The sequence below is a fragment of the Acinonyx jubatus genome, chromosome D1 (genome assembly GCF_027475565.1).
Source record: "Acinonyx jubatus isolate Ajub_Pintada_27869175 chromosome D1, VMU_Ajub_asm_v1.0, whole genome shotgun sequence".
In the NCBI taxonomy this organism is placed as follows: domain Eukaryota; kingdom Metazoa; phylum Chordata; class Mammalia; order Carnivora; family Felidae; genus Acinonyx; species Acinonyx jubatus.
In genome coordinates, this window is record NC_069390.1 from 27,309,250 (window position 1) to 27,334,982 (window position 25,733).

General features: G+C 45.0%; 1 protein-coding gene across 1 annotated transcript in view; it reads right to left on the bottom strand.

Moving 5' to 3' along the window:
- The window catches only part of KIAA1549L (KIAA1549 like), a 266,162-nt gene that overhangs the window by 35,614 nt on the left and 204,815 nt on the right, over positions 1 to 25,733 (bottom strand). Inside the window, exons 14-16 of the mRNA XM_053203322.1 lie at positions 21,541 to 21,719; positions 15,259 to 15,476; positions 8,522 to 8,651 (exon numbers count right to left, since the gene is read on the bottom strand). Coding sequence (XP_053059297.1) covers positions 8,522 to 8,651; positions 15,259 to 15,476; positions 21,541 to 21,719 — 527 coding nt within the window. The remainder of the gene's footprint in view (positions 1 to 8,521; positions 8,652 to 15,258; positions 15,477 to 21,540; positions 21,720 to 25,733) is intronic.

Genomic DNA, 25,733 nt, shown 5'->3' on the forward strand with positions numbered 1-25,733 from the left:
TCCAGGTCTTATGGTAAGGTCTGACTGAGTTAAATCAATCAGCGTTAAGCCTCCCATCGATACGGGGGTGGGCACTTGACCTTCAGAGGCTCCGTTATAGTAAAACCCACTTTGTTTCATGGCTGGAAAAAAGAAATTCTCTCTTTCAATGGTCAACAGAGTATGTAGCTATGGGGCCAAGGCTGCTGTACCCACTTTCTAGTAGAGCCAACCTATGGATGAATCCAACACATAAGGAGGACAGCACAGCATAATGTGAAGAAATACAACTGGAGCCCCAATCAGACCAAGCCTGGATTTATTGTACTCAGTACATTCCTTTCATGATTTAAGACCATTTGATTCAAGTCGGGTTTTCTGTCATTTTAGCCAAGCATCCTAACTGATAACCACTATTTACACTGAACTTCAAACAGTAACATACATTCATCTACACTTTTGATAAGCCAGTCGAATCAAATGTTTATATGACTCAGAGTTATAAATCTGCCCCATATTTTCAAGTCTCAGCTCGGGAGTCACCACTTGGGGTTGACACAATTGTTTGTTCATTTGCTCAACAAATAGAGGCACTGCATTTACTATGTGCTCGTTCCTATTCTGAGTGCTGAGGTTTCCAGGATGAATAAAACATGATTCCTGTCCTTGAGGAGTCAAATGGAGGAAACAACACAAGTAAATCGACAGACGGAAGACAAGGAATAAGGGCTTTGATGAAGGTGAGTCCCAGGTGCTTCTGGAACACAGAGGACAGACACCTAAGTCAGACCCATAGGTATGGGGTCAAGGAAAAGATTTTGGGGGAGAAAATGTTCTAAGTTTTGCAAGCATTGCCCGAATCACTGGTTCTCAATCCTTAGTGGGTTGCCCCGAGGGTACAATTTTTTGGAAACATTTTTGGTTGTCACAACTGGGAGGTGCTATGGTAACTAGTGGGTAGAGACCAGCGATGCCGTTAAACATCCCACAATGCACAGGACAGCCCTCCAGACAAAGAGTTACCCAGTCCCCAAATTCAGTAGGGCTGAGACTGTGAAACTTTGGCTGCATGAAGTAGGTGGGAAGAGATGTTTTAAGCAGAGAGATAATCATAGGCAAAGACACAGAGAAGTGAGTCCACATGACAAATGTGGGAAGGGTGTAGAGAGCCCAGAGCTAAGGGTGGATTAGGGAGTGGAGAGCATCAGATAGAAGGGCATGCTCAGAGCAGATGAGTCCCGAGCCAGAAGCTGAGGGTCTAACCTTACCCCTAGAGCTGTGGGAAACTTACTAAAGAACTTGAAATAAGGGTGTGTGTTTGGGGCACCCAGGTGGCTCAGTCAGTTAAGCGTCCGACTTTGGCTCGGGCCACGATCTCGAGGTTTGTGGGTTCAAGCCCCACGTCGGGCTCTGTGCTGACAGCTCGGAGCCTGGAGCCTGCTTTGGATTCTGTGTCTCCCTCTCTCTCTGCCCCTCCCACGCCTATCCTCTGTCTCTGTCTCTCTCTCAAAAAAATAAACACTAAGAAAAACTTAAAAACAAGTAAGAGCATATGTTTTAGAAGGACTCTTCTGCCAGCTATTTGGTGGCTTCTGCAGTGGTTGGGTACTGCTGTCTGGGTCTGGATCTGCAGAAGCTGTGGCACAGACAGAAATGGACCTCTTCCCATCCAAAGTCACGGCCACAGCCCTATTGCATGTGCTTCCACCTGTCTGTTCTGCTAGTGTGTAAAAGCACCTGGGGCAAAGACTCGAGTTAATCCATCTTTCTCTTCTCCAGAGACCCCCACACGGGGAGTATGGTGGAATCACCTGCGGGGCTTACATGCTAATGCCAGCAGAGAAAGTAGAAATCAGAGAACATTAAAAAAAAAAAAATCAGGGGAGCCTGGGTGGCTCAGTCGGTTGAGCATCCGACTTCGGCTCAGGTCACAATCTCGCAGCTCGTGAGTTCGAGCCCCGCGTCAGGCTCTGGGCTGATGGCTCAGAGCCTGGAGCCTGCTTCCGATTCTGTGTCTCCCTCTCTCTCTGCCTCTCCCCCGTTCATGCTCTGTCTCTCTCTGTCTCAAAAATAAATAAATATTAAAAAAAAATTAAAAAAAAATCAAAGAAAGTAAAACCTTTGAAAGGCCCTTTAATTGTCCACGTGGTACAGCACACATGGCCTGTGTATACAATAGTATAGAGTTATGTGTGAAAAGAAATACATAATCTCTAATGTACAAACAGAATATATGCAAAAGCTAATTCGGGGGCAATATTTAAATTTTCCCCTTTGTCTTTCAGGGTCTACATTGTTGAATTCACAACATGCTGCATTCACAACATGGAGTCTGCATTGGGCTCCATGCTGAGTGTGGAGCCTGCTTAAGATTCTCTCTCTCTCTCTCTCTCTCTCTCTCTCTCTCTCTCTCAATCTCTCCCTCTGCCCCTCTTCCCTGCCCACGCTCTCTTGTGCTCTCTCTCTCTCTCTCAAATTAAAAAAAAAGAAAAAGAAAATCAGTCTCCCTGATGTTCAATGCACATACGATGCCATGGTTGCCACAGCACTTGGTAAACGTTTGCTAGAAGAACCAAACAGGATTCTCATTAGTCTGCTGGTCTCCAGCTCCTGGAAGGACCTGGGGTGGAGTGGTTGGTGTCCTTTGCTGCTAGGACAGTACGACTTTTCCTCCAGCTGCTGGGCCAGCGCTCAGCTGTCAACTGGGAACTGCCTTTGCTCTCCCTGGGCATCGGCAGGAATCAGCAAGGCCAATTCTCTCATTAGGAATTATCTTTGGCTAAAGAGAGCTGCCTCACCCACGGACACCCAATGGCTGGTCAGTGCCAGAGTACAAGAGCCCAGATGCTTCATCCGCACTTGGAACAACTCTGCGGGGCCGTGTGAGGTTAGCTGAGGCCTTGTAGACTTGTAGGTCTGTACCACAGCCCGACTTTTAACTCTGCCTAATCCTGCTTCATTCCCTTTCCTTACGGGTGTCCATACCTAGAGCACACTGGGGACCCTGGCCTGCCATAAGAGACTATGAGGTCTCAGAGTCCAGGAGCAGCAGGATGGGCAGGTGGGCATCAGGAGCAGCAGCAGTAGTGTTCAGAGCTCAGGGAATCAGAGACAATGAGCAAGCAGATGGCACCTGCGTGCTTACAACAGAGAGGAAGTTGCCTGTCTCCTGCCCAGTGGGAAACTGCCTGCATGGTAGGGAAGTCCTGGGCCTGGAGGGGGGCCTGGCTCCAAGTGAGGTCACAGGGCCATCCTGAAACCTGGCCCAGTCCTTTCCAAAGCTGCCAAAGAGAATCTACTTCTTGCTCCCCACTTGCAAAGTGGCCTCCATGTTTGTGGGGTTAGCAAGTATCTGGACAGCCACCAGCCTGGTGAGATCTGGACTACAGCAAAACGCCCCCTTCACCACCAAACACCTCCACTACTTTGCCTTGGGCTCAATCAGGGAGACTGATTTTCTTTTTCTATTTTTTTAATTTGAGAGAGAGAGTGAGCACGAGAGAGCGTGGGCAGGGAAGAGGGGCAGAGGGAGAGATTGAGAGAGAGAGAGAGAGAGAAAATCTTAAGCACGTTCCACACTCAGCATGGAGCCCAATGCAGGCCTCTATCCCACAACCCTGGGATGGTGACCTGAGCCAAAATCAAGAGTCAGATGCACAACCAATTGAGCTGCCTAAGCACCCTCTGGGGGACTGGTTTCTTATTATCCTTAGGATCAAAAGCCCCCCCCCCCCCGATAAAATATAATATGGCATAAATTAACTTGAGACAATGTATCAAGCCAGGCTTATTAACAGCTTAAGCTAGCTGGCAGAGGTAGGAGAAAGAGATTAAAGGCTGATTTGGGAGGACACAGGTAAGACAGTCCCAGCTTGGATGCGGAGAGGGTGATGGCGGTGAGGGTGGGGTCGACACGAGAGCACCCAGTTCAGAGCATAACAAACAAAATGCTGAAATCCACCCATTTGCCTCCCGATGAAACCAAGAGTTGGCCACCCCTTAACTGGGAACACCAAGCAGCACTAGTCTCCTTGGTTTCTGACCATCATCCCAAAGCCATAAGATGCTGGCGATGTGCTAGGGAGTGAGGAGGAGAGGCTTCCATTAATAATATAGGATTGACAAATTTCCCTAGAAGGCCTCAGACTTGCTACGAACTGTTACAGGCAGTCGGGGCTTTCCAGATCATATTTCATTCCGCTGCAGATGGAACCCATCAAAACAACCGCTCTGATTCTTTGGCCTCCTTTCTTTCTAGTAACCACCGTTCACCTGACACAAAGGGAGCTGGTTGCCCTGTGAGCTGAGAGACGCCAGCAAATAAAAGCCCTATTACACACGACACAGCACACCCACGCCTTCAGCCAGAGGCTGGGGACTAAGCTCTGAGTGATGCTTTCATCTTCCCCTTGGCCAAACGTGCCTCCACTAGTCTCCCCACCACTCCCCAAATATTGCTCTGGCTGGTAATTCTCATCGCATCTCTCACTTGTGGGGATGGCGGCCAGCATTCCACAACCTCCTTGCCGCGGGTGCTCCTCCAGTGCCAGGCTGACAGGCCCATCCTCGCTTGGGGCCCTCTCCGCGGCGGTGGCTATGCAGGACACGGGGTTCTGTCAGTGAGGTGCACTGATGTGCAGGCTGGGCCGAGGAAATGAGCCAGAGCCCGTCTTTCTGCTCCCTGGTTGTTCCAGGGCAGACCACCTCCCCACCGTCCTGCTGGGGGCAGAGGCAGCTGGCCCTCGTCAGGGCCAGCCCTGGGGTTCTGTTCTCAGTCTCTCCCAGAACACACTGCCAGCCCTCCAAAGGTTTTGTGAGCGCCTAACTCCGCACAGTCATTTTTGGCCTATTCCAATGGCTTGATGTTTTCTGTTTTCTGCAGCAGAATCTTGCCTGATACTGTACCTCTTATTATAGATTTACATGTACTTCTCAATTGCAAAGCTATCTGGCTGTCACTAACATTTCCACACATTTCCTTGGAGAACACCCCTGGAATGACTGGTGGCTGTGCCCTGACAGCAGAACCTTCAACACCACCTCTTCTGAGAGGCATCAGTGGACCAGTCATCCTCAACATTTTCAAACCCTTCAGCCACATGTTAGGGTTTACCATGAAGGCTCTCTGAGGACCACCAGGGTGTGGAGCTTGGCCAAGGTGCTGGAGAGAAACCTGAGGAGAAGGAGCCTGTAAAGGTCTCTGCTTCTGAGAGGTGGGCATTCATTTTCAAAGTTATAGTTCAAACGTTCTGTTCCAGAGTCTCCCTCATTGCCAAGGCACATGTATACCTGACCCCATTTCTGTCACATTTTTTAAAACTCCAAACACAAATCAAGGTTGAGGATGTGTATTTTTATGTCAGGGGGAACAATATGATTATTCCTTGTCCTTTGGAAGCAAAGGTTGATTCCTCAACCACATAAAGGGATTACTAATTTGGCTGACATAGGGAAGATCACTTGGGTCTTTATTCTACCTGATCATTCACATTTGGGGCATTTTCTTTTCCCTCCTCATCACCTCATTATTTTTTCCATGACTTGCATTCAGAAAATAACATTTAGAAAAATACTTTGAAACAGATGCATTTTTGCTTTTAAATATTAAGGTGACTTTTTTTTCTACCTGCTTTATGCACTGGAAGGAATTCATTTCAATGCCAAAGTTAGTTTAAAGATATGGTCTGGCCTTTTAGCAGTGATCAGTTTGGGACATCTTTCTAAAATTATGCATTTTGTCTAATGGGGTTAAGAAAATTACTCCTAGAAAATTACTACCCAAGTGAGCCACAGTGACTGCCAGGAGTGTGTTGCATCCCTTAGCTGTTAGGGGGGACAAAGAGGTTAAGAATTGTTGCTGCAAAACATAGAGATTCCCAAAGCCCTCGGAGCTGATTGTCTCTTGTGCAGGCCCCAACACATCCTGCTCTATGGAAACATTTTGAAACAATCCAGGCTGCCATCAGTCCCGGGGCTCAGATTTGCCTGTGTTGCGAGTGTGTGTGTTTGCTTATTTATTTATTTACTAATTTATTTTTACACCCAGGCTTTCTTGTTGGGATTCTAACGTAGTCAGCTTTGGAGAAATTAAATCAATCTCCCACTGCTTCTGTTTCTATCATGTCAAGGAGCCAGTCCCCCTGGTGTTCCCTAATCTGGCAGAAATGACTGGAAATCTTGGCCTGGCTTCAAGATCCCCAGACCCAGTAGGAAGAAGGACATGCTTCCAACTGAATGACCTGTTCACTGCTGGGCTAATGGGTTCTTTTGTCAGGAGTGCCCTGGCATTTTTGGAAAATCAAGTTGAGAAAAGCTATGACTGTCTTCTTTTCCTACTTTATCAGCTGGGCTATTGTTTGCTGGTATGAGTTATCCATGCAAGGATTCTTATGAAACCTGACATCCAGCCTCTTGGTGAGATCAGAGACACAGGATACGTATTACGTCATGTGAAGGCAGATAGATAGTGTGGTGGGTTTATATGCACAGCGGTTAAGAGGATGGGCTCTGGGAGTTGGGGAGACAAATGATGCAACTGTTCTGTGCCGGGGTTTCCTCATCTGTACAATGGGTGCAGGGAGGGTTCCTACCTCATTGGTGTCTGTACAAATTCAATTCGTACATAAAAAGACTGACTAGAATAGAGGCTGGTCTATTGTGTGCAGTCAATAAATGAGAGGTGCTTTTCGTGTGATCAGAGCAAAAGGCACAGGAGGAGAAACAGGAAGCAAACTGCATTCTTACAGACAACAGTCTAAATTCTTAAAATTGGTCCCTTGGTGATCGTTTTGTCTTAAGGAAACTTATCTTTGCTTATGCTTTTGAGATGATATGCAATTCTCAAGACATGTATATTTAAGAAAAATCGATGAGAATGAAGAGGGCTTCCCTGAAAGCAATCTATAATTGGAATATTTATACAAGTGTGAGGGTAAGCAACCTCTTTTTAAATATCACCTCCTTCCTTCTGTTGTTGTAAGTCATGTACTAATGTGGCGGTCTAAAAGTATGAAGTCAGCACGGCAAGTCATGGCATATAGCAGTTAAACAACAACAACAACTGCACTGTCCTCTTTTCAAGACTAGTAGGCAAATCTCTGCCCTATTTCCCCAAACTGTAAAAATGTCTGTGCCTAGACTCTCACAAGATGCCTATTTATTTCCAATCTTGAAATATGTTTAAGAATCCTATCATACCTCAGGAATGCCCGAGCAAAAGGAGTCCCTGAAACTATAAGCATGTAGGAAAGATATTCACTGTTCGTAGGGAGAGATTAGCTGGAAAACTCAAATACCTGATTTTTAACCACTGGCTGATTATCAAATTGTTGGCCGAGTTTGGAATAAAAAATATTTTTATGAGGAGAAAAATCAATGTTGGAAAATTTCACCTGGAGGAAAAGAAAAGATTTGCCCAAAGTATCTGGAATTTTATAAAATTAACTATGAATTTGTTTTATACAAAAAAGAAAAACAGAAATAAAAGATTATTACCACTAACACAAATGTCAAGTTTGAATGTAAGGTAACCAGAAATTCAAATTAGGCAGAATATTTGTTTTTAATGGAATCACTAAAATCCCACTTAAAGATTTAGTGGCACCTAAATCCCACCTAAAGATTTAGTGGCAAACAATGGCCAATCCTGAGGGGGGAAAAATCTTTTGGTATTCAAATCAGCATGGTATATTTAAGAAATCGAGTGTCATTTGCAAATCACAATCTCACAGATGATAACAAAACTGTATCCAGACATTTTTGAATCATAACTCTTGATACAAAAAAAACCTTATTTGTAATTAGAGAAATATTTTAGGAGAATGGGAAAGAAACCTTTTTCATAAAACCTAAGAGTAGATTTAAGGCCATCTGAAATTCTGGGGTAGGGTGAAGCATTCCTGAATGCCTCCACCAGAGTCGCATTCATGTATGCTCAGGGGTACAACTACGTTAACAGGATGTGAGCGGCTGGATGTGAGGCACCACACTGTAACTCTCATCTGGGAAGTTAGATGGGGTTAGAACAATTTTTTCAGTTTGGAGACATCACTGAACATAAGCATGGGCTTCATCATATGAAATCACCAAATCACTCCGTTGGACATCTCATGGTTTCTATGGCATATTGAGGAGTTATGAAATCAGGAACCAATCCAACTTCTCAACACTGCTATGGATTAAAAGAAGCCTGTGTTCAAATGAATTCTAACTCACAGCCGTGGTTCCTACTGAGTTTTAAGGACAGAGGGGAAAAAATTAAGAACATTTAGAAACACTACTGACTTAAGATCAATATTGTACTATTCATAAAATGGTTGGATTCAGAAATCAGAATCCTTTTAGCCGTAATTTGTTACTCTGACACATTCCAAGTAGTCTTACTTGCAAAAGAGGTAGTAACAAATAATGAAAGAGAAAACATTTTAGTGCACTTTTAAATTCCACAAATATATAGTGAAGTGAAACATTTTGGGGTGCTCTATCTCCGCTGCTCTTATGGGAAAGCAAAGCCTATAATCACCTTGGCCCAGCAGACACTTACATCGTATCCGCTGTTACGGATTCCACGCCGGGGTCGCTCCCGAGTCACCAGAAGGTCCATCTCCGTTTCCCCAGGACTCGGGCTATTCAGAGACTGCCGGCTTCGGTAGACAGAGTTCTTCATCTGTTGCCTGAAGAAAATCCAACAACTGTTATGATGTAGCAAATGCCCTGACAGATGGAATTCTCCACTGATCCAAACTACAGGCAACCAATGAAGGGTTTGGATTTGCCTTGCAGATCTCAGAATTCATGCTATTTGCTCTCCGACCATCAGAGGCCATAGGAATAGTGGAATAAAAGATTGTTTCTGTTTTTGTTTCTGTTTTCCTAGATGCTATAAGCATTTGGCTGAATTGTAAATACTCTTCTAATGGAAACTCGGTAACTATAATCAATTGCAACACTACAACCTCATCTAAAATGCTGCTGATGGCAAGGCCGGGGACTCTCCCTTGACCTGACCCTCCAGGACAGCAAATGCTGGAGAACAAACTTGCTTTTGTTGACTGTTGACTCAGTTAGCCTGCTGTTCTTTTTAATCTTTCTGATTTCACAGGCAGGATTTCATGATGTGTTAATAAATCCTGTGGCTAATGGGCCACTTAATACTGTAAATACTGATAGATTTTCTTTTCTACCTTTCCCCCAGTGGATTCCTTTCTGGTCTGAGAAGCCGTAAACCAAGAGGCAGTTTGGAACTTATCCATCCATCCATCCATCCATCCATCCATCCATCCAATATTTACCAAATGCCTACCATGTGCTAGGCACTGTGGAAAATGATAAGGATCCACGGTGAGCAAGACAGACATGGCCCTGCTATCCTGGAGCTTACATTTTAATTAGGGAGACAGACAATTCACAATATTTCAGAGGGTGGTAAGTGCTATTAAGAAAAATAATATGCAGGTGCCTGGGTGGCTCAATCATTTAAGTGTCCAACTTTTGGTTTCAGCTCAAGTCATGATCTTGTGGTTTGTGAGTTCGAGCCCTGCATTGGGCTCTGCACTAATTACATAGCCTGCTTGGGATTCTCTCTCTCCCTCTCTCTCTCTGCCCCTCCCCCCATTCGTGCTCTCTCTCTTTCTTTCTCTCAAAATAAATAAACTTAAGAAAATAAAAAAAGAAAAAGATGATGTGACAGAGGATGGCTAAAACGGGGGCAACTTTAGATAGGATAGAGAGGGGGACAGTTCACCTGAGACCTAAATAGAGCCAGCCACATGCCAATCCTACACAGAACATTCCAGGCCCAGGGCATAGCATGTTGAGAGGCTCCCCTCAGCTCCCTCAGGAAATGCATACATTTGTCACCATTGTCTGCTTACACTTGCCATTTGAGGCATCTTTTTGAAGAGGAAGGAACAGGAACACCGTGAGGGTTGTGGCTGTGCTTTTCTTCCTGAAGAGGCAACTCTTACAAGTGGGGAGTGAGGCCCGATGGGGGTAGGCGGTTTCACATGACACTGCTGAGTGACAAAGGTGGCTACTGCCCTGTCATCCAACAATCGGTTTCTCCCTGTGAATAACTGGCACTTCAGAGCATCTATTTTCAGGGACTTCCCCAAACACCACCTATTTTATGTCTCCGTTCCAAGATTCTATCCATTCATGGGTTAAAGGTGAAGAGGTCACATTCTTTATTCCCAGTGACTATGCGGGGAGCCAGAAACCTGGCAGGTATACATATATGTACCTCTTCATGATCACACACCCAGTTAGTGATGGCATGAGAGTGACATGCTATTATTAGTCTAGAATAGCCCTTAGAATTCCCAAGGTGAAACACTACCCTTGCAATTGGCCTAGGGGATAAAATAGACATTATTAGGCCTGCTCCCTCACTATGAGGAGCTTACATGTGTTTAGAGAGTCTCTGTGATCTCTGCTTGCCTGATACCCATGTTAACCTTCTTTTGGTGACAGCACTATGATGTTCTCCGGAGGCTATCCTTCCTGTTGTGGTTAGCCTGTGATTCAGGCTGGACAATCAAGCATCACATCCCCATGGCCACAATGATCGGTTAGAGGGTGGTCATGTGAGTTGGTCTAATGAGACTGAGTCTCAGGGCTTTCACCAGAGCAACCAGGAAAGAGGCATTCTCTTGGCATTGAAGTTTCTAAGAGGACAGGATATAAGCCAAAAATTGCTGGCAGCCAGTTTTCTACTATGAGGCAAGAGCCTGAAGAGGAACCAGCTAAGAGTGATGAGAGGGCAAGCCAAAAAGGGGGGGACATTGTATGACCCCTTGGATCTGGTCATGCCTGAAGTCTTGACCTTTCACATTCACTGATGAATTCTCTTTGTATTTAACCAGTTGGTGCTGGGTTGCCATCATTTGCAACCAAAAGAATCCTGACTAATATAGGAGCTTAAACCTAATAGTATAAACTGCCCTGTCGTTATCTGCAATTAGAAGCTTCCTTTAGGAATGGAACACGACCTTGTGATACAGAGTGATTCACACTTTAAGGCAGATCCCAAAGAATTCTCATCCTTGACCTAATTACAAATCACTTTTTAAAAAAGCAGGCTTCACAACTGTACTGAGATTGCCAATTAGCCCATTTAGAAAAGATTTACTAATAAGGGTGTGGGAGGGGGGGCAGTAAATACTAGGATTAGCAATTGACATTTAAGTAGGCTGTTTTGGAAGTATTAGAAATACAATAGCGAGACTGTGAACCCTTTCAAGAACCATGAATGTGGGTGAGTACTTAGACACTGGGGTGCACTCCAGTCTCCTTTTCCATCAAAGACAGTGTTCCATTATGATACCCAGCCTAAAGGCTGCTATTTAACATGGATCTCAATTGAACAGACCACTAATGTGTGCCTGGTGTGTAAGCAACTACTTAGAAATAAATTAGGCTCTTGGTAGAGGAATTACCTCTCTAATGGAGTTCCATTAGATACATTCATTTGTTGTTTGTATTTTGCTATATTCTTTAAAAGTTAATACATTTTGAAACTTGCAAAGTTTTTTACCTCTGAAAATACTGCTGCACAGATAGTGATAAATTTTATTTGCATTTTTAGAGGTTTTTTGATCCCACAATAAAGTTTAAGAAAGTAGTTCCCAAACTGTGTTCTGTGGAAACCCCGGGTTCCATAAGGATGGAACATAAACCAGCGAGGAGGAGGAGGAGGCCGAGGCCCTGCTTCCATCAGAGCAGCTCTGTCTTTGTAAGTTATTGCCTTAGGTTGGGTATTCCTGGAAGTAGGCTCTGTGAGGATTTGAGTGCAAATGGTTTACTTGGGAAGAGATTCCAGGAAGCACAAGTTGGGAAGTGGGGAAATGAGACAGAGAATTCTCGGGAAGGAGGTTGATAAAGGGTATGATATACAGCAGATTAGTATTTTGGGCAGCCAGGACTCAATCTAGAGAATTCTCAGGAAGGAGGTTGATAAAGGGTATGATATACAGCAGATTAGTATTTTGGGCAGCTAGGGCTCAATCTTCCTGGAGAAGCATGGGGCATAGTTGCATTAAAATGTAGGCTTTATTTTATTTAGATATGGCAAGACCAACAGATCAGGAGGTGACCGCCGTTGAAAAGATAGTTTGTTATACTTACAATTCCAAGGGGATGGGGCATGCCATGGGGCACCACATGGGGAGGCACCAGGATCAGTCACAAGGCAGTAGGAGGTAAAGGCAAGAGACTTTATTGTGGTTTCTTTGAGAAGGCAAGGCAGGGTAAATGGGCCGCAGATTGGATTTCTGGAATAATTTCAGCAGCCCCCTGGGACATAGGGGCTGTTCCTGGTTGTGAGGTACCCTGTCCTCAGGTGGTCAGGGCAGGGGGATTGGAGCCCAGAGTGTGACAGCCCTTGGTGAAGGAGGAGGTTGGGGCATGGACTCTGGCTTGTTTGGTTCACATATAAAAGGGGCACCTGCAGGCCAGCCCTTGCCAGTCTCTAGGAATTGGCTAGAGAGCCCTGGGAGGGGCAGTTTCTCTAAGAGTTGGCAAGATCCCAGAAGTCAAATGGTCAAATACAAAAGCTAGAAAATGTGGTTATTACAACAGTGTGGCTTACGCCTCAGAGTTCTCCTGCTGGGGTGTTTACCCATCGGCTCCCATCTGTCATTGACTGAAACTGCTCCAGAGCGCATCAGCTACGTGGCACTTCTGGCGGGGGCTGCTGAGAAAAAGCCCTCAAATCAGAGTCATAGATGCTCACAGGAAGGAGGATGCTGCTGGATGTAGGATGTACCAGAGCAGTGGGGGCCATGGGAATCTGTAGCGGGGGGGACTCTGCCAGCATCTGCCTCAGTTACATTACATTCTTTGTGCCTCCGGGTAAGAGTTTATAACATAAAAATGGGGGTGTTCTTCTGACTTTAAAGAAAAAGCTGTGAGGACTCTTTTAAAAGAGGTGGGGATGAGTCAACGTTTGGAATCTAAACGCTGTCTCTGATTTGATGTAATTTAGGTCTCAGGGTAAAATCCTGGTCACCCCTGGACCGGACAATGATTCCCTCACGTGGGCCTTGCAGTGGTGACGTCACTGAGGGCAGAACCTCTGCGGAGCTGAACTGAGAGCACCAATGAACAGGTAACTCCAACCTGTGACAACAGACACCACACACGAGGAGCAGCCTCTCGAGGCAACGACAGAGCGTGACAAGAATACCACCTCAGGGGGGTGCCTGCGTGGCTCCGTTGGATAAGTGTCTGACCCTTGATTTCAGCTCAGGTCGTGATCTCACGGTTCCCAAGATCAAGCCCCTGTGCGGGGCTCTGCCCTGACAGCGCAGAGCCTGTTTGGGATTCTCTCTCTCTCCCTCTCTCTCTCAAAATAAATAAACTTAAAAAAGAAGAAGAAGAAGAAGAAGAAGAAAAGAGTAACACCTCAGAGCTTACCAAGTCACTGCCACTCTCTTTGTCTCTGTTAATCCTTTCCTTCCCATTCCCATCCCTTATTTGTCTCCTCTCCATTCCTAACCCACCTCACCCAATTTGGGATCTTCCATATTTCCCCTTCATAATGTTAAAAAAATTTTTTAAACATTATTTTGAGAGTCGTTCAATCCCTTTTTCAACAGACATTTATGGAGAATGGAATACACGCTGACGGCATCAGCAGGCCATCGAAGGGCCTTGAGAATCTGGCCTGAGCTTTTGCTGAGCAGTGGGGATGCAGGTCTATGGCAATGAAGTTGTGTCCACTCTCCTTATAAAAAGCTTCAACTGAAATACTTTATGTATTTCCCAAATAACTTCCAAGCTAAGTTCCTTGTATTTGCACATGACTCTTGATTCTTTTCCCAAGTGGCAGCAGAAAACCTGGGAAAAGCAACTCTCTGCCCCGGTCTGTAGAAGACCCCTGACTAAAAAGTCCTCAAGTGCAGCTTACAAGCTGAAGAAGCCACCAGCCTTCCTATAAAATCCATACCCTTCTTCCCTCCTTTCTACAGTTATCAACACGGTGACACATACATGTTGTATCACAATACACGTGAGCCCTATCAAAGTGTGATTTTTACATCAACAGCTGATCAGACCCACCAAGTCTAATTAGAAGCATGGTAAATGAATTCTTTCTTTCCTTCACTATAAATAAATGATATCAATTCTGCTAATAAAATTGGGCCCCTCCTCCCACCTTGATCTTGTGATCCCATCTGAGCCTGTCACATAGTCATGTGTGCTTTTAACAAATACCCACTCAGGGCGGGAGCTGTTGTGTCTCACCCGGTTCGTGGAGGGTGGATCTGCCAAGGCTGTGTATGGCGTGGATCGGAGAGCTGGCATGCCCAAAGCCAAGGGGCTGTTGCCAAGGAGAATGTATATTTGAAAGGGATGGTCTCAAACCATGAAAATGCTTCCAAGGAGGTGCTTTAGGATGGGGAGGAAAGAAGAAAGATGTTTAGCTTTGCTAAACCAGTAGGTGAGGTCGCTCACTCTCTGCTTAGTGAGCAACAAAGCTTGGGATGATGTCAATCCAAACCGCTGGGCCTCACCCTCCCTCTGAGGCCAGGTCCCCCTTTTAGGCTGTTATATCACCTCGCGTTGCAAACACCCTCTGCACTTATGAGTAACAAACTTCTGGGGGTAGCTATCTTTTTGTCCCATCAGACCTTAAGTTCCACAAAAGCAATGACTGGGCTGTCTTGTCTACCATAAAATGCTAAATGAGTGGAATGAACGAATGAATGAATGAATGAGAAAAAGCCTACATGGCCATGAGAGTATTCAGTAGCTTGCAGGGTGCCCAGTACAGAGTAGGTAATGATAAATGTCAAATAAATGAACAAATCTATGAATTAAAGAGATGAACTCAGCACAGAGCTCTGAGTAGGTATGTGGTAAGTATTTACTGATGCTGAATGAAAAGGTGGGGCATAAAATTTGCTTTTCTTACACAAGAGCCAATAATTAATTGAAAAATACAATGTCTTTTGATCTGGAAGTTGCATAACCAGGAGTGTGATAATTATATCTTTACCCATCTCTGAAACAGCTACTGGTTTGGAAATATTATTAAGCTAAAGGACAATTACGGTTGTTTGCCCAAGTATTTTTTTTTTAATGGCTTCAATTTTATTTTTTTCTAAACTCATTATGGAGTACTGGCTTGCACAGACTAGCATGGTCCAGATCAGCAGCCAGCAATGATCACAGTCCTAAGGACAGATCAAGAGACCAGAGCTGTATTACCCAAGGCACCCTCTGCCCTCATCCCACTAACGGTCCTGGGACCATCAGAGAAGCCCTTAGACACTGCACCTGTTTTTAGACTCAGCGAATGGAGCACACAGTTCTGGGTCTGGATCCAAAACGTGCTCGATTTCCTTTGGGGTTTTCTCATACATCTTTTTTCTTTCTGTCTGAGCCTTGTTTGTCTCCACCGGTGGAAAGTCGTAATATCCCTTCCTCTTGGCTTTGAGGCGTAGCTTGTTCCGATAATGCTCGATGTCTGACTTCTGCTTCAGGGCTTTGTTTACCTGGGGAGAGAGAGTATGTCTCAGGCCCACAGCTGACCAGGCATGGCCAACAGGTGGGAGGTTTTCACCAGATCACAACTCCTGCAAAAGCTGTCCCAGGCTTCACCTCAGGTCCTTGAGCCAGCTAGACCCACCTGTGTCCCATTCCAAGACCAGCCCCCAACAGTGGGCCACAAACAGTGTGGAGCCCAACAGTCACCTAAGTCACTTGGACCTTCCATCGGGGGCTTCTTCTCCCTAGCCTACCCAAACCTCCTCAGGTCTTTGTGGTGTAAGGCTGATCCCACCTTAACTCCTTTGGTTCTCCTGTGTGGGAGCTTCTGAGTTGGTGCTCTACTTCTAGCTCCAGCCCTGAGGAACCCAATGACCTCCCCTAGCCATTTAGCTGGTGCCCAGATGGATACAATAGCCAGTTCCTGAAGAGGCTGAGTTAGGATGAACTTAGGGAGAAGGGAGAGCAGACATGCTGTTCCCAAGGTCCTTCCACTCTACCAACCTGCATGTGAGAGCTTATTTTTGTCAATCTGTATCTTTCTTGAGAGATAGGTAGCTCTGAAGCCTTGTATGGCCACTAATGCCAGCCAATTTTTGCTCTACGGGGCAAAGTCAGTCTGGTCACATCAAGAGGAACATGGCCAACACACCTTCTGACTTGTCAAAGATACCAACAGATGGCTATGTTAAATAAATAACAAATGATGAGGAAGTTACACCCACGAATGAAGCTGAATGATGAAGTCAGCCTGACACCTACTGGATTACATGGAGGACCATCAGTGCTGTTTGTAACCGGACTTGACTATATTAATATAACCATGTATAGTGTTGTTATTATGTTTGCTTTAAAATAATCTTTAAACGAGTTTTCTGTAATGCATAAAGAGATAATTCATCTAGTGGTAAGATACGTATCAACCTACAGGATGAGGCCGAAGGTTCATCAACACACAGCTCCATTTAGATGTTTTGTTTTTACAGCATACTTTTCCTAACTTCTGCAAAGATCTCCCCAACCTGAGCCCTAATGATATTTTTAGGCTGGTAGCATTTCACAGGTCTTAACTGTTCCCTTATTCTGCCTGCCACCAAGAAAACTAAAAGGGACAAGAAGCTAGTATGACATCCTCTGAGGCAGGAATCCCATTTCTGGAATCTCTCCTTAAGCAACATTCCAAGAGAGCTTCAAAGTCAGGGATGAAAGTTAACATCACCAGTAATCAGTCACGTCACTATCAAATATTTCCCGATATGATGCTGACAAAAGGGACTATCACCCCCGTGGTTATGCCAAAAATGCATAACTTCAATCCAATCATTAGAAAACACTGGACAAACCCAGACCAAGAGATATTGTACATGATAACTGGCCAGCACTCTTCAAAAGAGTAATGGTCATGAGACAAAGAATGGTCACAAGGAATGACTGAGGAACCGTTCAGACTGGAGGAGACTAAGGACACAACTAAATGCTATGTGGGATCTTGGACTGGATCCTGGGAACAGGAAAGAGACATTAGCTGGAAAACCAGTGAAATTCAAATTAGGTCTTAGATTAGTCAATCACAGAGTACAAATGTTAATTTTCTGGGTTTGATAATTATTCGGTGGTTATGTAAGATGTTCACACTCGGGGTAGGTAAAGAGCCGGTGGGGCTCTCTGTACTATCACTGCAACTCTTAGGTAAATCTGAAATTATGTCAGAATAAAGAGATTTTCAAAGTCAAGCATGAAATTGCTCACATATAATAACTGGAACTAAAACTAAAACCAAAAAAAAAAAAAATACCTGGAAGCTTTGAACAATGGGAGATCACTTTTCCAATCAATGGTATACCTACTTAACTAAGTCATTAACAGTAACCATCCCAAAGACCATAGCAACACCGCAAATGTTTCAGATATAAGATATAAAGTTGTCTCTATGAGATTCTAAAATATACATGAGTTTGATCAAAAGTTTGAGGAGGAGGTAGAGAAAATGAAAACAGGATATGGTAGGGTAGTGAGATTACAGTGATTTTTCTTTTTTCTTCTGAACATTCTATGTGGTTGTTATGTTTTCTTTAAAATAATGTTTAAAAGAATTACCTATAATTCATAAAAGGAAAATTTATGGCTTTGGGGTTGTGGTTTCTTCACTGAAACAAGCCAACCATAAGAGAAAAAGGAAGAAAATTATAAGACCATCTGCCTTAAATGCCACAGGGCAGCAAATTACAGGGATCAGTTCAGGCCTCTTTTCCAGTCCAAATGCCAGCAAGGTCCATTCCTTTAGCTACCATAATGTAACAAGTATCCATTTCTGGGTAGGCAAAATGCTCATCTGTTCTCCTACTAGGATGGGGTGATGAGCCTGGTAGAAAAAGGGAGTGAAATGTTGAATTTAGCTGAGATCCAGAATGTGTCCCCATGACATTCACATCACCAAGCTGGGGTTTAAAGATCCAGGCATGGCGACCACTCTCTGGGTCCTTACTGGGCAGAACATGCTGATCAAGAGCAGTTAGCAGTGCATTAGTGACAACCTCAGAGGCCTTTATCACTGGGCTTGTGTGTCTGGTGGCAGAAGTGTGCCTAACAAAAGATTTGGAGGGCATGATTGGCTTTGAGAAGACACACAGGTCCCCAAGGTATAGAAGCGGGCAATATAAAATGATAAATGATCAACAAATCCTTGCTCATTGGCTGACTAATTAATAATACCAATGATAATGTACTTATTGTGTGCTAAACACTGTTCTAAGGATTTTGCTTATATTAACTCATTTGATTTTCCCAATAGCCCCATTTTACAAATGGAAATACCGAGGCACAAAGAAACGAACTAACCTGCCTAAGGTCACAAGAAGAGTAAGTAGAAGAGATGAATTCAAATCCTTGAAGTATAGCTTGAGAGTCTGTGCTCTTTTAAGCACAATGCTAGTTTTCACTAATGGGCCGCAGTGAGTTAAAGAGAGGGAAGGAGCACTGGACAGGGATTCAGGGCTCCCGAACATCATATCATGGCTATCACAATAACTACCGTGTGACTCTGAGCAAGCCACTTGACCCTCTGGCCTCAGTTTCTTTGTCTAAAAAATGAGGAAGTTAGCACAGAACTGCTCTGTAAGTCTATAACCAGTGAAGTTCCTTCTAAAAATGGAGGAACCTTGGGCCTCAGGCCCCCAACCCTGCCTCACCACACTGCCACGCTGCCTTGCACCCTCCACAGGGCCAGGCCCCTGCCCACACCGCTTGCCTCCCCTGTATGGGGACCTGCAGTGACCCAGGCCTGGGGCTTCCCAGGTTGGAGTTGTCTTCCCAGCCCCCATGGGGAGGAAACAGAGATACCTGTGGCATAACAAGCCCCCCTACACCTACTTGGCCATGGTTGCCTGGGTGGTACAGGCTGCACCCTCCCACAGGTTGAAGCTGGCCCAGATCATCCATCAGGTCTGGGCCACATTCCCCTTCTTCAGGGACTACCGTAGGGCTAGAAGGATTCCATCTGCCACAACCTCTCCTCAAACTGATGCTCCCGCAAGGTGCCTAAAGATCCTGGGAAGCTCCAGGTCAAGGGCAACTTCTGGGCGGTCGTCATGAGCCTGATCCTAGCTGAGGGGCTGGGGCTGCACAACATGGCCCTGTGTTGGGGCTGGCAGGGCAGGGGCTTGTGGGGAGCCTTTGCCAAGGACCTGGGCCCCTACATGCTGCACAGCTGGTGATACCGGCTCCCCACTTCCCAGCCACCGCCCAGTGAGGGCGTTAGCATAAAGTCTTTGCTAGGGGACACCAGGGAGAGGGCACCATGGAGCAGCCCAGGTCCAGCTGGCTCTGGGCACAGTGGGAAGGAGGTGGTGCCCACTCCAGTGCTGCCCTCTGAGAGGCCTCTGTGGACCCTTCACCCTCTCCCTGGGCTCAGTAGAGCAGAGGGAGAAACTTCCCAGAGGGGAACCAGGAGGCCTGCACCCTCTCCCCTGAGCATAGAGTCTGCTCCTTCCACTTACTGCAGAGTACCCCAGACCCTGGGGGGCTGTCCAGTGGGAGTCACAGGCCTTCACTTTGGGGGCAGCTGCCCACCTCCTACTTGCCCATCTACACTCCCAATGTGATAATGCTCTTGGTTCCAGTACTACCCATATCCTGTCCCCATGCCCACCTTCAATTGGCCCAGCCTACTAGGGGTTGGCCCCTGAAACCCATGGCCCCTCAGGGTTGTTGTGGGATCTAGATGCCCTTTTCCAGGGGATGCCACTCAACAAGAGCATCTATGATATGTGGGTTAGCCATGTCTGGGATCCACCTGCCTCCAATCCAGGGGGTTGCTCTCCTGATACAGCCTGTGAGGCTCCCGGAACAGGGATGCTTTTCTCCCCTACCCCTTCCTGCCACCATCGGTGTGTTGGGAAACCAAGGCCAAGAAGACCAAGAGGTGTCTGTGGCCACAGAAGCCTGGAAACACTAGGCACCAGTGGTGCTGAGAATCCACGATGTTTATTAGACTATCCCACAAAGGGTTGTGACCCAGCTGGGCACCACCCTGGCCTCAATGGTCAGTCATGCCTCTCCTAGCCCCAGAGGTAAGACTGGAAGGAATGGGGCTTTGCTTGGAGTAGCGCCTTCCTGATCCTACTTTCTCTGGTCCTGTCTATCCATCCATTCCTTTCTTCCATCCATCATCCCTATGTGTCACTTCCGTTCCCTGGCTCTGGGCTAGGGGAAGGAGAACTAAATGGTGGCTCCAGCATAAAATCTTGTCCTCCTTCATCTCCTTGGGAATGAGGAAGCACCTTTTTGGGGAAAAGATAACAGTAAAGGAGTAAACAAACAAACAAAAAACCCCCAAATTGATGAACCTCAACCTATCACACCTTTATGCCAGCTCAGTCTTCCTGTCCAGAAAGCAAGAGGCACTTCCTGAATCATGTGGCCCGGATCAGGGAATGAGGATGAGCCCCTGATATGGTTTCAACACCCAGGTATACAGGGGCCTGGCATGTTCCTTAAGGTGTGATGGGGAAAAGACTTTAAAACCTTGGAAATCTCCCACCTGTTGTAGGTAACAACAGCAGAGTATAAACAAATGGAATGAACAATCAACACAACAGCTGGACAAGAGAGAAAAAACGAAGTATGTGTGTATGCACCTGTAAGGTTAATGGTCACACGCAGGTGTGTGACGCAGGTCACACGCAGGTGACCAAATGTTTATGAATGAACATTTTCATAAACATTTTCAGCTAACTGACCATTCTGGGGCAGGAGATACTCTTTCCCTGACTTTCCCTTTTGCTCTTCTCTAACCTGCCCACACCTACTATCCATCCATCCATCTGTTTTTTTTTTTGTTTTTTTTTTTTTGGTCAAATCATCATTCTCTGGAGTATGTTACAAAGTTTTTCCAGACTCTTAGGAAAATTGATTAACATCACGATATGCATTGATATCCTCCTGGGAGTAGGCAGGGGGTTGTTTCCAGCTTGCTAAAAGGAGTAAAAGTCATTTCAAAGCCCATGTAGTAGACCACATTCCTGTCTGTATGACATTATCTCCGCTGGTTCTTTATCAACTCAAGCCCCTTTTATTCTACTACAACTGGCACCCCGTAATGAACAGTTTAGGAGTGTTACCAAAGAAGGCAGATGGTTGTGTGTGTGTGTGCTTACAGTGGGGAAGAACTTCTGATGCTTCTCTTCGTAACTACTGTTTTTAAAAACCCACAATTTTTAAATAAACTCCACCCTCAATGTGGGGCTTGAACTCACAACCCCAAGATCAAGTGTCACATGCTCTATTGACTGAGTCACCCAGGTGCCCCCATAACTACAGTTTTTAAAAAGTCCCCTTGGGCTTCTTAAGAAAGGCAAAAACTCCTCAAAAACATCACCCAACATTTTTTTTGGGTGACTCGTGTCCTGATTCATCCCATCGAGGCTGGTGCACACGGAGGTAAACATGACCGACAGAGTCCTGTACACCTGGACGCAACCTGCACCCAGCATTCCCAGGTGGTGTCTCTTAGTCTGAATTCCCAGAGGCCTGGCTGCACTGGCTGTCCCCCGCTCTGGGTCGCCAAGTGCTCACCTCACCGTTGAGGACTGCTGACTCCTGGCTCCGGTCCGATGTGGGATGCACCACGGGGAGGGCTGTGGGTTTTATCGCGATGAGCTGCACAGATCCAGAAGATGTGTCAAAGGGATCAGCAGCCGCCTTGCCAGAGTTGTCAAAAAGCACCGCTCCTTCCTCTTCGTCACTCGCAGGCACTGAAGCACAACATAAACACCTGATTTTTATGGTGTACGGGAGCTGCATGATCCTGGGGGAATCTGTGTAAGGCTCAACGTCTAAGGACATTACTTTATTCAAAGTGACCTCAGCAACAATAGCACCTGGTTCTTTGCCAAGGGCTCACTATTGTTCAAGGGTTTCTCTTAAGATCTATACGAGTCATTCTTCCACTGCATGATCAATGGGTAGGAAAGAACTGTAAAGGTTTGAATATAAACAGTAACAATCATTCTTTCAAAATTGTGACAAAATGTTTTTGGGGAAAAAAAGTAAATTTTTTTTTCTCTATGTTTGAGTTGGAGATGAAAAAAGTACAATTTGGCCAAACCTGGCAACTATTCTTAAATATGACAGTCAAAAGAGTAACAGCATTCAGTTCAGTCCGTGCCAACAAAGCCATCCCGTTTTGCAAGATGTAAGGGTAGTAAGTCTTCCCTGGTCAACCAGCCATAGGAACTGCTGCTAACATTTGGTTTATTTTTTTCTTTCTCAAGGCTGCTTCTCCAATGATTTGGGTTAGGGTTTTTTCATTTGTCGAAACAAAAGAAAGCTAAGAAAGAACTGCCAGAGAAACTAATTTAAAACTGTAGACAACTTCCCTAATTAAGTAGAGTGAATTCTGCCTACACTCTGTTAAAGTAATTCTCCCTGCTGACAGATAATTCTGCCCTGATTGCTGAAAGACACCAGTCTGCCTCGTGCTTCCACAACTAAGCTGGCAGAAGAAGTTCCAGGGCCAGTAGTACCTTGCTGATTGACTTGTGCTTAAAGCACACTCCCATTAGGTAACTCTAAGAATGACAGTTTATGGAGCACGGCTGGGCAAGAGCTAAATTAAGCCTGTTCAAACAACTAAACCAGTAGGCAATTTAGGAGCAAAATCGGTGTTCTATAAAATATGAACGTAATAGAAGTGTATTCATCTTTCCTACTGCTTGCTCAAGAGATCGGGACGTCATTTAAATTACCCAGAAACACATAGTTTGTATCATATCGTCACTCTATCATAATCATAGATTTGTCAAATTAAGCTGAGTAAATTGTTATTTTACGATGGGGCCAAAATACCTCATGGTCTAACAATAGGCTATAATTGGAGTACTTCCTTCTTCTGTGGACTTATTTGCAAATAGGCCACCAAACAGCCAATGACAGAAGAAAATCTCTACTCATACATCTTTTAAAGTAGAGTTTTGCTGGTCAATTCTTGCCTGGCCACCATTATGTCAGACCTGGACAACTACTATGAAAGCCACCTATGGCAGCCAGCCTCCAAGATGGCACCCAAGATGGCCCTAGCCTCCTGATATTCACAGTCACGATGAATAGGACCGATCCACGTAACCAATAGGAAATAGCAGAAATGACAGTGTGTTACTTCCAAGGCTAGGTCATAAAAAAACAAAACAAAACAAAACAAAAAAACCTTTGTGGCTTCCACCTTGCTCTCTCGTGGATCACTTACTCTGGGGAAAGTCAACTACCATGTTATAAGGACACTCAAACAGCCCTATGAAGAAACCCACGCAGCACGAAACCGAGACTCCTTCCGATAACTATGTGAGCAAGCCATCTTGTAAGTGGACTGAAGTCCCAGTCAAGCCTTTAGATGACTACAACCCAGGTCAACATCTTGACTATGACCTCCTGAGGTACTCTGAGCCAGAACCACCCAACTAAGCCACTCCTTAATTCCTGATTTGCAGACATTACATGAGATAATAAACATAGATTGTCATTTTTGGTTGCCAGGTGTTGGGATAGTTTGTTATGCAGTGATACATACATAATCCACCTAAACAACCTCTCTCCTGTGAGCTTCCACCCTTGTTGTCTTACTTAAGATACATAGTCACAGCAGCCAGGATGATTATCTCTTCAAAAGGTAGCCAGATCACAGGACTCCTATGATCATAACCCTCCAAAGCCTCATCTCTCTCAGAATATAACCCTGAGTCTTTGTGAGTTGGCTCTGACCACCTGGCCGAGTACATGTCCTACCTCTCCCTTTATCCACTTTGCTCCAGCTACAATGGCCTGCTTGAACAGCCTACATCAGGCTTGTTTGCACCTCTGGGATTCTGTATTAGGTGTTCATTCAGAATGCTCTTTCCCTAGGTCTTTACATGCCTAGTTCCTTCTTATTTTTCAACTGCAGCTTGAAAAAAAACTTCCTTATTCATGAATCTAAAATAACCTGCCCATCAGCTTATTATGTTATACTTTCTGCATAGTACTTCTCTCTGCTGCCTTGTACTGATTTAACCTGTGCCCATCCCTGCCCCTAGAATATAAGCTCCATTCTTGCCTACCCTTTAAAAGGCAGATGTCTATTGCCTTTAATGGTGTCTCAGGTATAGCTGGCTTTTAATAAGGATTTTCTGCATCAATGAAGGAAGGAAGGAATGAATGACTACAATTTCCTGACTTTGGAAAGGAGATTGTTGTTAGTTGTTAGTACTTGCAAAATAGGTGAACATGTAGAAGTTCAAGTTCTGTGATCACTAAACCATGCAGAGGGTGAAGAGACAGCACACAGCAGTTTTACTGATTCTGGGTTGTGACACCCTCACTTCCCATGTGGACAGGGTAAGGAGAGAGCATAACTATAATGGGATGGGGAAAGGATATCCTGGAAGTTGGACAAACTACAGTTCTTGCCCATCCTTATTCTCAAATAAGATTTGGATGTGTACAATAACCCCTCCAGGTTTATGAGAAAAATAATTAGTTATCCTGCTCCCTGCCAAAAGACTGATGTAAAAAGAGAACATGTTAAATATTCATTTATTAAAGTGTGGGAGTACAGCAGGTTCGTGGGAATATTTGATGCATAATTAGTCCCTAAAGGAAAAAATGTGGGAGAATGCTGAAGGAAAGGGCCACAGCTAAACTGTAGAAGTGCCCTAGACACCATCACATCAGCATCATCATAAATGTCACTGTCCCCAATCTAGTTGTATTTTATTTTCACTGTTGGTTTTAACTTCCATAAATCAGGAATTCCTTCCTTCCTTCCCTCCTTCTTTCCTTCCTTCCTCCCTCCTTTCGGCTTGTCTTCCATTCCAAAAAAACACACTACTGATATTTTGGTGAGCTCTAACCTCACGGATATATGAGAATGTGGAGCCCTGTGATGAAGAAAAGGACAGGTTCTATGGAAGGTCCACCCCAGAATTCTGATGGGCTTCAGCATTTGCTGGATTTTACCTTAAACAAATCGGTCCCATCATTTCTGTGTGAAAATTTCAAGCTGAGCCTCACTGAATGGGAACCTGAGGCACAAGAGAAGCGGCCAACCCTGAAAACTCACTTTCTGTTTCTTTCCGACAAAAATAAAATGCAATGAAGTACCATAAACCTGGAGAAAGGATGGCTTTTTGATAGAACAAACATATTAAAACCTCAACATAGCACAGTAATTGGATTTCATTCATGCAGGCTGCTCTTGTTATTTCTGAGACTGATATTTAAATAATCAAAGTGACCTAAACAATAAGGAGGCAGGTAGAGTGGTGGAAAAACAAGAACGGAAGGTCAGCAGGAACATTTGGGGCAGGTCAGTATCTCCCCAGCCAGGGTGGGGAGTGATGGGGTCTGAAACAGGCTCTGCTCCCTCCTCCCCTGTGGATTAAATGCAAGGGAGAGGGAAGGGCGTCATCTTATAAATGTGATTTACTGACAGAGGAGTCTGTACGTTGTACATTTTTAAGCAAGCAAAAGGGCACAGAACAGTATGTACATTGATTCACTTTATTAACAAAGCAATACAACAAAAAACATTGTGTGTGTTGTCATATGCATAGTAAGAAGGTCTGAGAAAGACACATGCTGAGTTACTCAAGGTCATCTGAGGACCCGGGTGGGTGATGGGACATGTGTGGGAGGACAGACTTTGACTTGACTTTATATATTTCTGGGAAGCCTTCTGTGAGCTGGCTTGGCAGAGAGGTGATAGGTAGGATTTCTGGTGGTCTCACGTAGGATAG